The sequence below is a fragment of the Piliocolobus tephrosceles genome, chromosome 1 (assembly GCF_002776525.5).
Source record: "Piliocolobus tephrosceles isolate RC106 chromosome 1, ASM277652v3, whole genome shotgun sequence".
Taxonomy (NCBI): Eukaryota; Metazoa; Chordata; class Mammalia; order Primates; family Cercopithecidae; genus Piliocolobus; species Piliocolobus tephrosceles.
Window position 1 is genome coordinate 73311126 of NC_045434.1, and position 15410 is coordinate 73326535.

Here is a 15410-nt window from a genome sequence, read left to right on the forward strand (position 1 = left end):
GGAGATGCTTTAAGATTAAATAAGAGCTATATAAAGGCTTGTCAGAATGAATTCTAATGTGCCATGAGACACTTTGCATACTCTTAAATATGCAAAATGTCTCTTGGCACCCTAGAATTCATTCTGACAAGCCTTTATATAGCACTCATTTAAACTCTGACTTTATTTTTAGGGAACAGGTACTCAGAGATACTCTTTGAATGGAAGCAACAAAGGGCAGTGTTTGTTGATTTGGTTCTTTAGTGGGGGAAAAAAAGAAACACAATACAAAAGAGCAGTCAAAAGTGGAAGCTTGTTTAATATTGCTCTACCATCATCCTGAAAGGCATAATAATTTGAGTTACACATCTGAACTGATTGGAGTTACAGAATCATATCTCCTTTTGCATTTAACAATATATACAATATAAAATAAATACATTTACACAAATGGACATTTGCTGGAGCACACAGTATGGTACACATCACAAAAATATACAATTGATTGCTTTACAGATGTGGAGCCCATCTACAGCTATAGACATGGTTTTATTATTATTATTATTATTTTTACTACTGGCTATAATGCAACTCCTGGATTATTAGAAGCAGTTTAAATTTTTTGTCCTTTTACGATCTTTGCACATAAGACTGCCATAAAATGTTTTCCTAGGCAGGTAAACAGAGACGCTTAAATAATTAAAATACAATCACCAACACCCATTTTCTCTTCTATAAGAAAAATAGCAGTTTTAAATTTTTTATATCTTTTATGTTATCATTTAAATGCAAAATAGTGGAATAAATACAACAATCTGATCTGATTGAAACACAAGTGTAACTACAAGGAGTCACACAATCATATTGCTTTAAATAAGAACAAACCTAAAAGAAGCAAAATTAAAATTAAAATCATATGGCTAAAACATACACCTTTATAACTTTCCAAAACTTCACATTAAGTAAATGGTCTTGCTTGAAACTTGAAAAGACTTCCCTCTAGTGAGGTTTAAGATGAGCAATTACCCTAAAGCCCGTGCAGTTCTTTTTAAATCTACGTTTTAGTTGTATTTCCTATTTGTGAGATACTTACTCTTTTGTAATGCTGAGAGTTAAACTGAAAACTAAAAAATTGTATCTCGTTCTTTGAACATATCTCCATCTCAGGTTTTCAGTTGGTTGGCTCTTACTTCTGAAGCCCAAGTACTTCAATGTGATAGAGTGAAAACAATGTATATATTGTATATATTTTATTTATATATAGTGTAGTTGAATAGTAGCAACTTAAACCCTGCACAAACTTTCTGGAAAATAATCTTTTTAAACACTTACATATATAAATAATCTTATAGAATCAGCACCTTTTTTCCCAGGAGTTGTATTTTCTGTTGTTATTTTTAAAGGGATGTGCCAATTTCTGAACTCCTATCACAGCTATAAATTTCAAGTTATTGACCATCTGAATGAATTGCTAATGATGATTTATCTAGAATCACACTACAGTCACTTCTCTACTGAGAAACCACAATCTACAATATAGTCCCATATAGCTAATGATAGATACACAGTATTCCTAGCACTGGGCTGATGTTTCATCAACCCAAGGTATTTTGTTTAAAGCACACAAAGTAGCAATAGTTTTGGAAACGAATCTGCACCAAAAAGTTTTGCAACAACACAGAGCGAGTTAATAACAACATCTGAGAGATGATTGAGCAAAAGCCATATATACAGCATTTAAAAATTAGACTTATCTATATTCTTGAAATATTCAAAGTTTTATTTCTAAGCTATACATTGGTATTCTATAATAAACCATTAGAGAAATTATTCCTTGTTTTGAAAATATTATTATGATTTTGATGTGTATCTGTTCATAATGAATACTTGTTTGGAGTTTCAATCTCTTAATTAATTATTAGGAAGAACCTTATTACTGGTAAGGAATAGAATATACTACTGTAGTCTCCTGAGGAATTGTACATCCAATATTGTCTCTAATTCTACCCTGTGTCTAAAAGCACACACCACAAGAATCCAAACACCACAAGAACAAGACAACAGTCTTTGAATGCAACATAAAATTCAGAAAAGCACAGCAAACATGAAACATTGAAAAGCTGAACTACATTTCTTTTGTTTGTTAGGATTACAATTTTAATTACATCTGTGTACATAGAGTAAGACTGTTCACATAGTACAGGGAGCAGCTACTAACACTGGTCCATTGGTATAGCGTTTGATGGAGGTTACTGTTTATTGGTTATTCAGCGACTGTAGATTTTGGGGCATCTAATTGATTTCTTCATTAGATTACACCTCTTAACAGTCTGGAACCTGACTGACTTTCATGCTGTGACAATACTGGTTGAAAAGCACATATATTGGCTTAGCTGTTGGTAAAAACTGCAGATTAATTTAAACGAACATTTCTAAATGAATAAACTTATATGGATTAGGTTTTAGAATTTGGTCAGGCGTTTTCCGTCTTTGATGATTTTGTTTTTAATTCTGGCATTTGCCTTATTGCCTCTTAAATGAATACTGGCTCACAGCTCCTTCTGAGACAAGGTCTGTAACTTTGCAAACAGGCAGTATCACATTCCTAACCACCGTGGCAGCTAGAAATCATATGGCAACTATACCTCCCAAGTAGAGAGGTGCACTCCTGATAATTCTACGGATCTATATCTCATGTGCAGTGCTTATATGTGTGACTACTCAGAGTCACTGTAGGTGTAATCTAATCCTTTGTGTCAGTGAACATTTAGGTAAACTGGAGCTCATGTTAAGAAACTGATGTTTGGGACCAGACTGGCACACAACATAAATTGCATCCGTGATAATATGCACCTTCCCTTCAACTATTGCTTGAGTAAGTTAAATTCCCATATTAATAAATGGCTGAAAAGTGGTAAAGCTGGTACAAAAAAATCTCCATTTGTAAGAAGAAACAAAACATTTTTAAAAATCTTCCTTCAGGATTCATTTGTCCTTCATTATTGTTCATAATTGTTCAAAGCCAGCACAAAATTGCAGTATTCTTATTTCTCTTTAGTATTGCATGAATGAATAAAGCTTAAACTATTCCCTGAAAAAGTTACATAGTAGCTAAACTAACAAATACCTGGAAGACTTGAAAAAACAATTAAGGAATCAAATGGCTGTAACTGATCTAGATGGAAAAGCAATGATAAGAAGCAGCCGATGCAACGTTGCTTAAGTTGTCTAATTAGAGGCTGCTCCCATGAAATCTAATACTGCACTCAGTCAATTCGTATATGTTGCACTGTACTTTTAGGTACGTTGGTTCTCTCTCTTTGATTCCTTAGTCACTGGGGACGGTATGGTTCACAATAAGTTCACTGGCATCCATATTATGGATCTCCATCCTTTGGCAGGGCTGGCTTCCATCTCTTTTCAGTTAGAGACCTCTTTTAAAAGTTCAGCAGCAGAAGGAAGAAAAAGAAAGATGGAAAGAAGATCAAAAGGAAAGGAAAAGGGAAAGGGAAAAAGGAAAAAAGGGAAGAAAGAAAGGAAAGGCGGAAGGAAGGATTTTTTTTTTTTTTTTTTTTTTTTTTTTTTACAACTAAAGCTATTTAAAATTTAGAAAACAGGAGGAAGATGAGTAAAGAGAGGAACAAGAGTAGCAAAGAAAAGAAAGAAGGCAGGCAGGCAGATGGGAAGAAAATAAAGGAGAAAGGGAACTAGGAGTGAAAGAAGCAAAGAAATAAGGGAGGGGGAAAGAAGGAAGGGAGAAAAAATAAAGAGGAAGAGAAATGTGGGAAGGAAGAGGAAAGAAGATGGTGGAGAAAGTAGAAAGAAACTCATCAGGAAGCTATGGAGGAATCTGAAAGCTGCTTCATAGTCTTGCTGCTAAATTGTCAGTGCAGTCTGTTGATTTTTGATGTTGTTAACTAAACTCTAAGTTTCTTCGATGTCACTCTTAGGTTTATTTTCCCTTTTTCAACATGAAGGATGGGAAGGCCCAGGGAGCTTTTAGTCAGACCTTGGCCTCCAGCATTTCCAAAAAAAGTTTGTGCATGGGGACTTTGCCTTCTAGTTTGATGTTGTAGAAATGCTGCACGGCCTTGGTAGAGGTCTGCCTCAGGAGTGGCAGTGTCATCAGCATCTTGCCAGCTCGACGAGGGTCTTCCATGTGCTGGCCAGCTTCATAATCCTGCAGCGCCTCATGTAAGACATCCTGAAGCTTCTGAACGGCTTCAACATCTTCTATGTGCATGGAGTCTGTGCAATGAAGCAAAAGATATAAGTAATTACATTAATAATAACAAACCTATGTAGACTAGAGTTATACAATTAGTTATTAAATTAATTATTTTGAACTTCTCTAAGCTTGCAACTGTGATTTGTTCAGAGTCTCGCATTTCTTCAGTCTCTATTTCTTTCTAAATTTCCCTACATAATGTCTAATACTAGCTTAGAAGATGGGAATTATTAGAAAAGATCTATGATTTAAAATGTGTATTTTTCCTCCTCAGGCTGAGCAAGAGAAGGCTTTCTTTTAACAGATTACAGTCTTGACTATTTTATTCATTGTCTCATCCAGGTATATATTCATACATTCAACAACCAACCATGGAAGGCCATCTATTAAAAGTATTATCTTAGTGCTGTGTGGGGGAAGGTTGTTTAAAATTCCGATCTTGCCTGGAAAAGCCAATATTTCCCAAAGAGGGGAAAAAAATTGATGACTAAGTTCCTAAGAACTCCATGTGAATACACTGAATCTAGCACTGTACAGAAATCACAATACATTATTTATCCTTTTAGGATATTTAATGTTGTAGTATCAGTTCATTAAAACGTCCTTACATAGTCTACTTCCCTGATGAAAAACAAATGGTGTCTTCAGATCACTGAGTTCTGAAATATTTTTCACATTTGTAAAGGTGAACTTTACCCTTAAATGAATAATTTGAACATCTAATTCCATCAAGCAAAGAAAGGGTTAACAAGGCTGCCAAATTATTCTTGTGAGAAATGTGAGATGTGGGGAAAAATAAAAGTTACAGCTCCAGCTCTAAAGCAGACACTTAATTATATACAAGTTTGAATCATTTAGCACGTTTTATTGATTCTGATGACAGTTTATCTGTTAATTACACATAATGGAGTCTTTGGGGGATTCTTCATGTTTAATAATTCCAGTTCTCTGAGAATGCTGAGCTCTAAGATATATGTAGTTAGCCTAATCTTTCATACAATTCAAACATAGATCACATGAACAAAAAGAGAGAGGGAATGTAATTTAAAAGCAAGTGGCTAAACATATAATAAAAAAGAAATATGGCAAAATAATTAAAAGATAGATATAACCAGTAGCATGTCTTGAAATTTATTCGTATTTTGTTTAGTTTTTTTTTTTTTTTTTTTCATTTACATTGTCATTTTCAATCATTCCACCACATCACTGGTGAACTGATCACTATTCACATTAGGTAGTTTAATGACATCTCTTTAAAAAAATTTGAATAATCTGGAATAAAATTGCTTATAAGTATTTACTGCTCAAGACTCAATTTCTGCCTGGCAGAGCAAAAACAAGGAGTTTTTCCAAAGTGGGAAATAGTGTTGACAGTGTGCCCTGGAGTGGGATTCAAGTCACTCCCCAACATACGCCTGGCCTTTCCCTGTGGATTATTTCTACCCAGCTTCTCTCCAGTCTGGTTCCTCTCAGCATGGCAATCTCATCCACCTCCTATGGTGCTGTCTCTTAGAAACAAACACACATACTTTCTAAAGTTATCTAAGGGTTGGTAATGTTAGGGACAGAAAAACATTCATAGAGATGATGGTAACATGCTCTGATATTCTTTCTCTCTCTCTATTTTTGCACTTAAGTGCTACCCGAAGGAAAAACGGGAGGTATGGGGAAACACCATGGTGAGTCTCTAGGTACACAAAAGACTGTAATAAGGACCTTGTGCATAAGGGAACAGAGACGAGTTGGATTTTCCCAACTTATGCTGGGTGTAATAATTAGCTCTCTACATGAAAACAGAGTAAAAGATGGAAGGAAAAAATGGAAATTACACTCTGCAGTGACAAACTTGAAATAACTATTTTCCAACTAGACCAAAACACACCAGAATAAAAATAATACATTTGCCATTTATTAAGCACCTATTTCAGGTAAATGTGGCCTCATTTTACCTCCCCAAACCCTAGAAGCCAGGTGGCACTAGTGATATGTGTGAGACTCAGGTTTAAATTCAAGATTCTTCAAATTAATAATGCTGCTAGAATATAGAACACTAAATGTGCACTCCCTTAAAAAATGAGATGAATTGTCCTCTAAACACATCCTGTTCAAACTCCCATCTTCATCAGCCATTCTTTACAACATTCCTAATGAAGACATTGCCAGTCATATGAAAACTATGTAGAGTATTCTCCTTGATAAAAGGCAAAACTAATTATTATTAATTTCTTCTTTAAGTTTTCCTAAATCTGTCTCCAAATTCTATCATTTGGTCCTGTTTCTAACTACTAGAACAATACAGGATAAATTTCCTTTTTCGACATGGCATATCTTTAAATGCTTGAATTCAGCTACACAGTTACCTCGGCCCTACCCAAAGTCTTGCCTTTCCCACTACTCTTGCCCAGCAGGAGATATATTATAGGATGTCATGGGAAATGAGGCAAGAACAAATAGCAGAGAGATATGCTTACAAACAGCAATTAAGACTTCAAACTATTCTTTAAAGGATGTGATTTAGCATGAGAGATTTTAAAATGATTTAATCAAATTACTATGATAATTTAACTTCCCATTTACAGAAAAGATTCTAACTCATTTTAGCTTTACCCATTCTCAGATCTGCTAACACTTTAAATGCAAACTCACTAAATCTGAACTATTTAATTAGACAATGATTCAGCTGGCAGACTGCTGAAGAAAATATTAATCTCCATTAGGGATCCTAGTTCAAGTTCTGGATCTGTGGTTTTAATCTCTGTTTTGTTCTTTTGGTTAAATTTACACATTGACGCCAGGCTCAATAGAACTGGCATTAGTGTATATAATTATTTCATTTTCATTGTTCGTGCTGGTTTCTTTTTAACTGTGCTTTAAAGGAAATAGTTCTAGTATTTGTGCTAATGGGAACCGGCTAAACTTAATGGATATCATAAGTTTATAAACTAACTAGACAGGACAAGGCTACATATTAAAAACAATGGGTGAGTTCTTAAAAATCTTGGATACTGGGCCCAAGTCTAGATCTATTAAGTCAGACACCAGAACTAGGATATCAGCGTTGCTAAAAGTCTAGGTAGTTCTACGGCCAAGCCAGGATTGAGAACTACTGAATTAGACAATAAGACAAACAAATACTATGCCAAAATAATCAATATTTCAAAAGATAACCAGAATGTATATAACATACATACTATTACCTATATATTAAGTCTAACACCTAATAATAAAACAGAACTTTATCATAACTTCCAATATTTTACTCTGTGAAAGGGATCCTAACAAAAATATGTCTAGTTCAGATCATTTACTTTGGGAAGATAGCTAAATATCATCATCCTTACAGCTGCAAATTTAATAAGACTTACAGCCATTGAAAAAGAAGATTTTATTTTTATATCTTCCCTAGAATAAAATATTTCCCTTCTCTATGATAGAAAATATTAATCATTGTGTGCACAGACATAGTTAATCCAAAGTACCTAAGTCCCGCTTGGGAACTTTCTTCAGGACTTTTAGACCATTCTTGGCAATACTTTCTCAAGGGTGCCAAATCTCATTTTGAATATGGAATTGAATATTAGATACAGGCACAGTATATTCAGATTTGAGCCTAATATATAACATAAACCAACAGTCAGTGTAAAACTTTTCTGTGAAACGCAGGACTTGATTTTCTTTGATGTTTGTAAACTGCCTACATAAAGATGGGTAGTAAGGGAAGGGTGAATGGGACTCTCTCCAATCATTGAATGAATGAAACAGAATGTGATGGACAGAATAGAGAAGGGGGAAAAGGTCTATTTTCTAAAACAGAATTTGTATCCTTAAATTTCCATATGCAATACATACGGCACCTAACAGAGTGGTTCTTTGGGTAGCAATTGACTAGGGTACTGAGGAACACTGGTTGATTACCATTTGAAATTGACTCTAAATTAACAGAGATAGTAGAATTTTTTTAGCCTCTCCAAATGTTCACATAAAAACAACAACAACAAAACAAACAAAAAAACAAACAAAAAAAAAAAACAGAGCAACTACATGGCAAAACTAAAAACTCAAGGACATTTACAGAAAAACTAGGTGACAGGGTATTCCCAAAATATACATAAATTCACACACACACATACACACACACACAATGAGGTCTACGTGTCTCTGCATCCCCAGATCTGTACTTATGTAGACAGATGATGTTGGCCTAGGAAGAACGGCCAACCCTGGAAGGCATCTCAAGTGCCCAGGTTGTAATCTGATTCTAGGCTTCAACCAGAAAATATTTAAAATTAACATAGAATATTTTGTCACACCAAATAGAAAGGATATTATCTAGAACTACTAGGTATTCAAAAAGATTTCAGAAGCCAACCCAAAGAGGTTCCCACTGACAAAAATGGGACAATTTTAACTTCAAAAAGGATTATAATTGAGACTGATTGAAATCCATTAAATATGTCTGAATACTTGTGTTTATAATATTTTTCAATAGGACATCAATTATTTACTCTGAAAGCTGGTAAATAAAGAGAAATAAGAAAGCACTTATACTACTTCTCCTAAACAAATTGTATCACTGGTAACCAAATAAGAGATAAGAGAAAGCATTGCTTTATACATATCCCACCTACTGAATGAAAAAAGAAAAGAAAAATGACAAAATTACAAATCACTATTTTTCAACCCCCAGTGATTAACAAATTTAGGTAAAGAATGTCAACAGTTGCTAACATCACAAAAAGAGAAACAAACATTATGCATCTTGCAGTGAACACTACATCACTTATAGGTGCCATAGGGATATAACCTGAGTGTGATTAAGTCTCCAGATCCAGTTGCCAATTTGCACAAAATGCAACAGGCAGAAAAAACATGATGAACTTCTCCAAGACTATGCAATCTTCAAAATCCAGACAGTGGAAAACCCTGTAGGTCAAATGCCTGGCATCTTTAACTAATAAATTGTAGGAAAAAGAAAATGAAGGAGGAACTTTGGAGTACTGACTTAAAAATTCATCCTTTTTTTTAATGGGTAAATGAGCAAGACTAAATTGTAGTAGCTAAGTATACACATTTATTTTTAAAAAACTATAATAAAAGGAAGTGATGACTATAAAACTCAGGATAGGATAGTGATTATTTTTGTGGGAAGGGAAGGGGCTGAGATAGGAACGAGACACTTGAAGAGCTTTCAGGGGTTACATCACAAGTTTTATTCTTGATCTTGCTCATGTACTCATTGTGGTAGGCTGAAAAATGGCCCTGAAGATATTCAGGTCCTAATCTCTAGTACCTGTGAATGTACCTCCTATGGCAAAATGAACTTTGTAGATGTGATTAAGTTAAGGATCTTGATACGGGAGATTATCCTAGATTATTCAGGTGGGCACTCAATGAAAGCGGTGTCCTTGGAAGCAAAGGAAGAAGAAGACAATGTTACCACTGAAGCAAAATGCTACTCCTGGCTTTAAAGATGGAGGAGGGTACCCTGAGCCAAGAAACTCAGCCCTAGGAGCTGGGAAAGGCCATGGAAACGGATTCTTCCCTAGCATCTCCAGAGGGAGTGAAACCCTGTCCATACATTGTCTTACACCTAGTGAAACTGATCGACATTTGACATCCAGAACTGTAAGAGAATAAATACGTGTCATTTAAAGCCATCAAGTTATGGTCATTTGTCAATGTAGCATAAGAAACTCATACACTCATTAAGGTCTATATTTTTGTGTGTTTTATTTTGCATTAAAATGATATAGATAAAAAGAGAGAGAGAAAAATTTCTGATGGAATGGTCTCTTCTAGAAAGTAACAAATCAAGCAGAATTCTATGGCGGCTATAGAAACAGATGGCAGAAATATCAAGGAAGCCTTTCACAAATCAAGTAGGGAGCTGAATTAAAAAAAAAAAAAAAAAAAAGTTTAGGTTTCTTCCAACCCAGAAACCTTATGATTTTAATATTGAAAATAGTAATAATAATTCTGATTTTTCTGCTTAACCATGGTGACAATAAATAGAACTTTCCATTTCAGAGCTCTCCATTAAGATACTTTTAGTTTTTTTAGAAGGCCCGTTTTCCTCATTGCTTGCTGTGGCTAAAAAGCTAACTTTCTTTGACATTTACACCAGCCACACAAATCACTCTGACTCTATTTATATAAAATGTTGAACCACAGAAAACCTCCGTGGTCATGATTGTAGTTTCTTTCCTTCAGGCTCCTTACAAGTCCCAAATTACTGTTTAAATTGTTATGTTTACCTTGCACAATGGGATTTACCTGCTAGATCTTTTCTATTTTTCTGTAATTACTTAAGGCCTTCTGTCTCTCTCTCCATATCTTATACTTTTCCAGGGGGTTTCTAACTCATTTTGCCAAAAGTCATGAGGACAATTACAGTATACTGGGTAAGTGAATGTTGATATCAATTTGGTTGGTGAAGAGTTCAACATTTCACAACATCATAGATGATCTGCACCATGCTAATGACCTTTTGTAACAGAGCTCATTATCTTAAAATATATAGATGAAAACAATGTTATGTTATAATCATTTCCTGGAAATAAGCAACTGCAGAGTATTTTATGTGCTTATTGCCCAGATAATAAGCACATATTACCCAAGTATTTACTCACGTAAATATCTTTGGGAGGCCAAAGCTATCTGCAGCAAATATTTCTGATACCATGCCAAGACACAGTGATCATTGAACATGAAAAGAAACATTTAAGAGTCAGCTTTTATGTTTTTACCTAAAAGTTACAATACTGTAATATGTTTAAAATTTAAGGGTTGTATTAAATTTAAAAAGCTCACTTCCAAAATATATTATTCTAAATAAAATTAAAATAATTCAGTGAAGGCAGACTTGAGTAAAAACCAATGAAAAGTAAACTAGGAGATGGAAGGTTATAATTTTGATTTCTTATTTACCTGATAGTATTACTTATGGTTTGCTCTGAGTAAAAATCAGGAACAAAGTTCTACCTGCCACACAAAGCTTACACATATTCATTTCTCATAAAACATTACAATTTCTTAGTAAGCATTTCATGTCCAATTTTGTTTGTCACTTTCTTGGGTAGTTTTATAGTCTTCTAACTCCTAGAAGATGGCAAGATAAAGGAAGTGGGCATGACATTCTCAAATTAAAACTACTAACTTGGGCTCCCAGATGTGAAATTATAATGGGTAAAGTCTTCTGCATTACTCCTTTTAAAAATATGTATATAATTATTTGTGGAATAGAAATAGCTTGTTGATAGCAAAGGACAGAAGGTCCCACCTTCTGCCTCATAATAGCCATGCATGATTATCAGCTTTCTTCACTTACCTGTAAAATGATATTGGACATGCCTACTGCACAGGTATGTTGTGGAAATCAAATAAGATTCCCAAGCTTAAAAAAGGAAATGTCTACAGAAAGATTCTGAAAAAGGATAATCTCTTGACCAGCAGCTAAAACTATCTCCAGAATATCAAATCAACTAATTTAGCCAAAATTTTGTAAAATTGACTAAGGCCTAATTTTACTTTACACACATATCACCCCCCCCCACACACACACACACACAACATTCACACACATATGCACCTATATATATACACATGTATGAAACCAAATTGGCCACCTTTACTTAAAAGTAATAAATCTAAAATTTTTAGGCCATTTAAGGTATATTAGACATTATTTAATTTACCTGCCTTCTTTTACAGATGAGAAAACAGTTATGTATTTAAGCAACATATTTTCAAAGGAGGTGAAATTTGTAATTTGAGAGTAGAAAACATTCCTCTTTTTAGGTAAAATGTGTATATATAATATAATATGATATATATATGCATAGATGTGTGTATACATATGTACATATATGTGTGTGTGTATATATATCCTAAACAGAAGGTATTATTTAATCAGGGGGCTACTAGGAAAACCATATCTAAAAAGGCTCCCCTAATGGAGTGGTAATGAAAACACACTAAGCCAAACCTATATGAGGGTCCAAATACCCTAATTAAATATGGTGCCCATTCCAGTATCCTACAGCAATGATAAACTTTCTATACCTTGAAATTATACAACTCTACATACATAACCAATTGTCCTTAAGAACAACAGAATGCTGTCATGAGGTCGTTCTAGCTATTTATGATTTTAAATTGATAACCAAATCATTACTTGTAGCTTGATATCAACAGGTGCTATTATTCTGGAAATAACATGTAGAAGTTAAAAAGAAAACTCGACTTGAAACATGTTTATTCTTGAATGGATTAGGCTCACCTGCCTTCAGGCTGGGGCGGGGCAGGGGTGAAAAAGACTGGGATGTGAGTGGCAGATTTAGGGACTGAAGGGCTTATGACTTGAGCAACAGAGAACGGTCAGACTAAAGTGATTCATTAGCTTAAACTGCTTTTCATCTTACAGTATATAATTTCAAACAAATTCTAACATAAGAATCAAAAGATCCAATGAAGAGAAATAAATCCCATCATATAATCTTACTGAGGTGCTTATAGAAATACTTTACTATATTTTCTAACACAGAGATGAAATTAATTATAGAATCATAGAATTCCAGAGTTGGAAAGAATTTGATATTAGTCAAGCCTCTTGTTACATACATGAAAAAACTGGGGCCTAAGACTTACAATATTAAAATTGTGACCTAGAGTTTTCTTTTAAAATTCAATTGCACATAGATATATCAGGGATGCAATAATTACTTAAGAGGTTGTTAATACTCAAAAATAAGATAATGTATAGCTTAAACGAGACTGTAAGTTTCTTATCTTCAAAAGTAATTGAAACTATTATTTAGGGTTTTCAAAGATTTGAATGTGAAAACTGTAGAATTATAACAGTCGATAACATATTGTTGTTTTGGCCATACAGATGAAGATAGAGTTTCCAGTGATGTTCTGGTGTTATAAGTATTCCTGAATTCACTTATGACAGAAACAAAGCTACAAAAAATATGGTAGACATCATCAGGAAGCCTGTTTTCCAAGCATAAGCACAACATTTATAGTTATTGAATAAAGACCGATGTTTAAAATAAGCTAAAATTTAAATAAACAAGACAATGGTTGTTAACACCTACATCCATGCAGGAAAAGCTAAGATATCTACTTAAATTACACTGAAATAGATTTTCATTTTTGCACAAAAAGTTACTTATGTTAATCTGGAATTCCTAAACACACATGCACGTGCGCGCGCACACGCACCTACACACACACACACACAGAAACAACAACAACAACAACAAAAATAGAAGCCCTTTAAGGTGTCTAAAGTATTAAAATATTTTTATACTGATATGTGCCTGGGCAGTTTAAGAAACCTACATTGGATCTAAGCAAGTTTGAGTCTACACTCCATCCTGGATCTACAACTTCATTGCTGTGCTCCAAATAACAGTCAAACATGGAATAAAACAACATCATATTAACAGTATCAAAGAAGCCGACTTTTTGAGTTGTTTACCCCAAACTAAAATGATGGGGCTTGCAGGTTAGGTGGGTGAAAAAAAGGCCATAGTTACACAACACAGTAGAGGTGGCACAATTTAGAGATGAAAATAGTCCTTAGAATACTTAATCAGTTATTCTTTAATATGGACTCTGATTCAATTGATCTTTCTTGGTATTGAGTGACTAAATGAAAGATGGAATCCCCTGAAAGAATATTTTGGGACAGATACTTTTTTGTAGAAGAAGCAATGGTACTCAACTACCATGATAAGAGAAGAAAGGGGAGCTTATTGACCATTTCTGACTTTAGACGTGAAAAATAAATGAACTAATTCTTTAAACACTTTCTAATCATCAGTCACTGCTGTGAGGTAGTCACTTCCTCTCCCAGAAGTAGAATATGTGGATTAGGACATTTATCTGTCAGAAATATTAATGTTTATACTTCTAAGCAACAGAGACAGAAATACTGCTACTAATTCAGGTACTCTAAATTATAATACTTAGTCATAAAGTATACATCCAATATCTAAAATTATATAATTTTAGCAATTTTGTTGATAAAATTTTAGCATTGCTCAGCATTTATGGTTAGTTAATAATTTTAAAAAGCAATTTGAAACATAAAAGATATAGCACAGGCTTAGTATATTTTAAAAACAATTAACCAAGTAAATGTTTTAAATTAGAATTGTTTCATGATTGCCAAATAAAAATTTTTCCCAAAACTGTTGTAAAATATTTCATCTAATTATGAGAGATGGTATAATGTGAAGTCCATACAAACTAATAAATCCTCAGAAAATTTCTACCCCATCTCTCACTTTGATCTTCTGGAGAGGAATGGCAGGGGATTCTTCAGGGTTCATAATCACAACGTCGTTTGTCATAAGAAATCATATTTTATAATTTCACAGGAGAGTAGAAGAAGAGAGGCACATGGTGTGGTGAGGAAGAGGGTTATATTCAAAATTAAAACTGTGAAATGCTAAACTCCATTATGAAGACAAGTAGAAAAGTACAACTTCATTGTTGAAAACAATTTCCCTCCTATCAGTCCAAGGATTCATGCATCAATATTGTAGATGAACTGTTAATTACAAAATCAATTAAAAATTATTTCTAAAAACAGTCACGCGTCCCTGGCTCTCATGGGGGCAATTTGGGCAGAAGGTCTCATCTCACTAGGACCGCGCCAAATCACAAAGTCGTCATCCACAAGTAAGCAAAAGCAATCTGGTTTTTCATTTTTCAGCGCGGCTGAGCCCAGCCTGAGATTGATCGTCACATATGGCCCCAGAAAACAAACTGTCAATACCTTGAATGCTGCAGAATTTGAACAAATAGCCGTCTGCCCATTCAAGCCACTCATTGCATCCCATTTAACAGATTTTATTGACAGTTTCCTTCTTGTAATTAAAGGGAAAACTACTGGCCGGCAACCAAGATAAAGTTCAAAGATAGGGTCAAAACAAAAGCAGATGGAGGGGCACGGTGTGACTGTCAATGGTACATAGCATCAGAGCATGTTATTGACACACAGGTATCTAATGATCGGCACGTCATTAACGAGGGATCTATCCTGAACTTTATGCAAATGCTAAGAGACTTAAGACCATAATAAAGCATTAAGAGAGGCACAAAGGGAAAAACAACAAAGCACCAACGATTTTTACTTATTAGAAGTTGCTCTCTGGTTTAGCACGTTTCAGTTCAAATGTAAAGAACAGTT

At 34.3% G+C, this 15410-nt stretch overlaps 1 protein-coding gene across 11 annotated transcripts in view; it reads right to left on the bottom strand.

Moving 5' to 3' along the window:
• Window positions 1–273: 273 nt before the first annotated feature.
• The window catches only part of ESRRG (estrogen related receptor gamma), a 597265-nt gene continuing 582128 nt past the window's right edge, over window positions 274–15410 (bottom strand). For 8 of the 11 annotated variants that reach the window (XM_023203728.2, XM_023203736.2, XM_023203732.2 and 5 more), the window contains one exon: window positions 279–4227. In XM_023203728.2, the coding sequence (XP_023059496.1) occupies window positions 3983–4227 (245 nt within the window). In that variant the 3' untranslated portion in view covers window positions 279–3982. Of the gene's footprint in view, window positions 4228–15410 lie in introns of all 11 variants that reach the window. The other 3 variants (XM_023203733.1, XM_023203731.1, XM_023203725.2) reach the window with 2 other exon arrangements.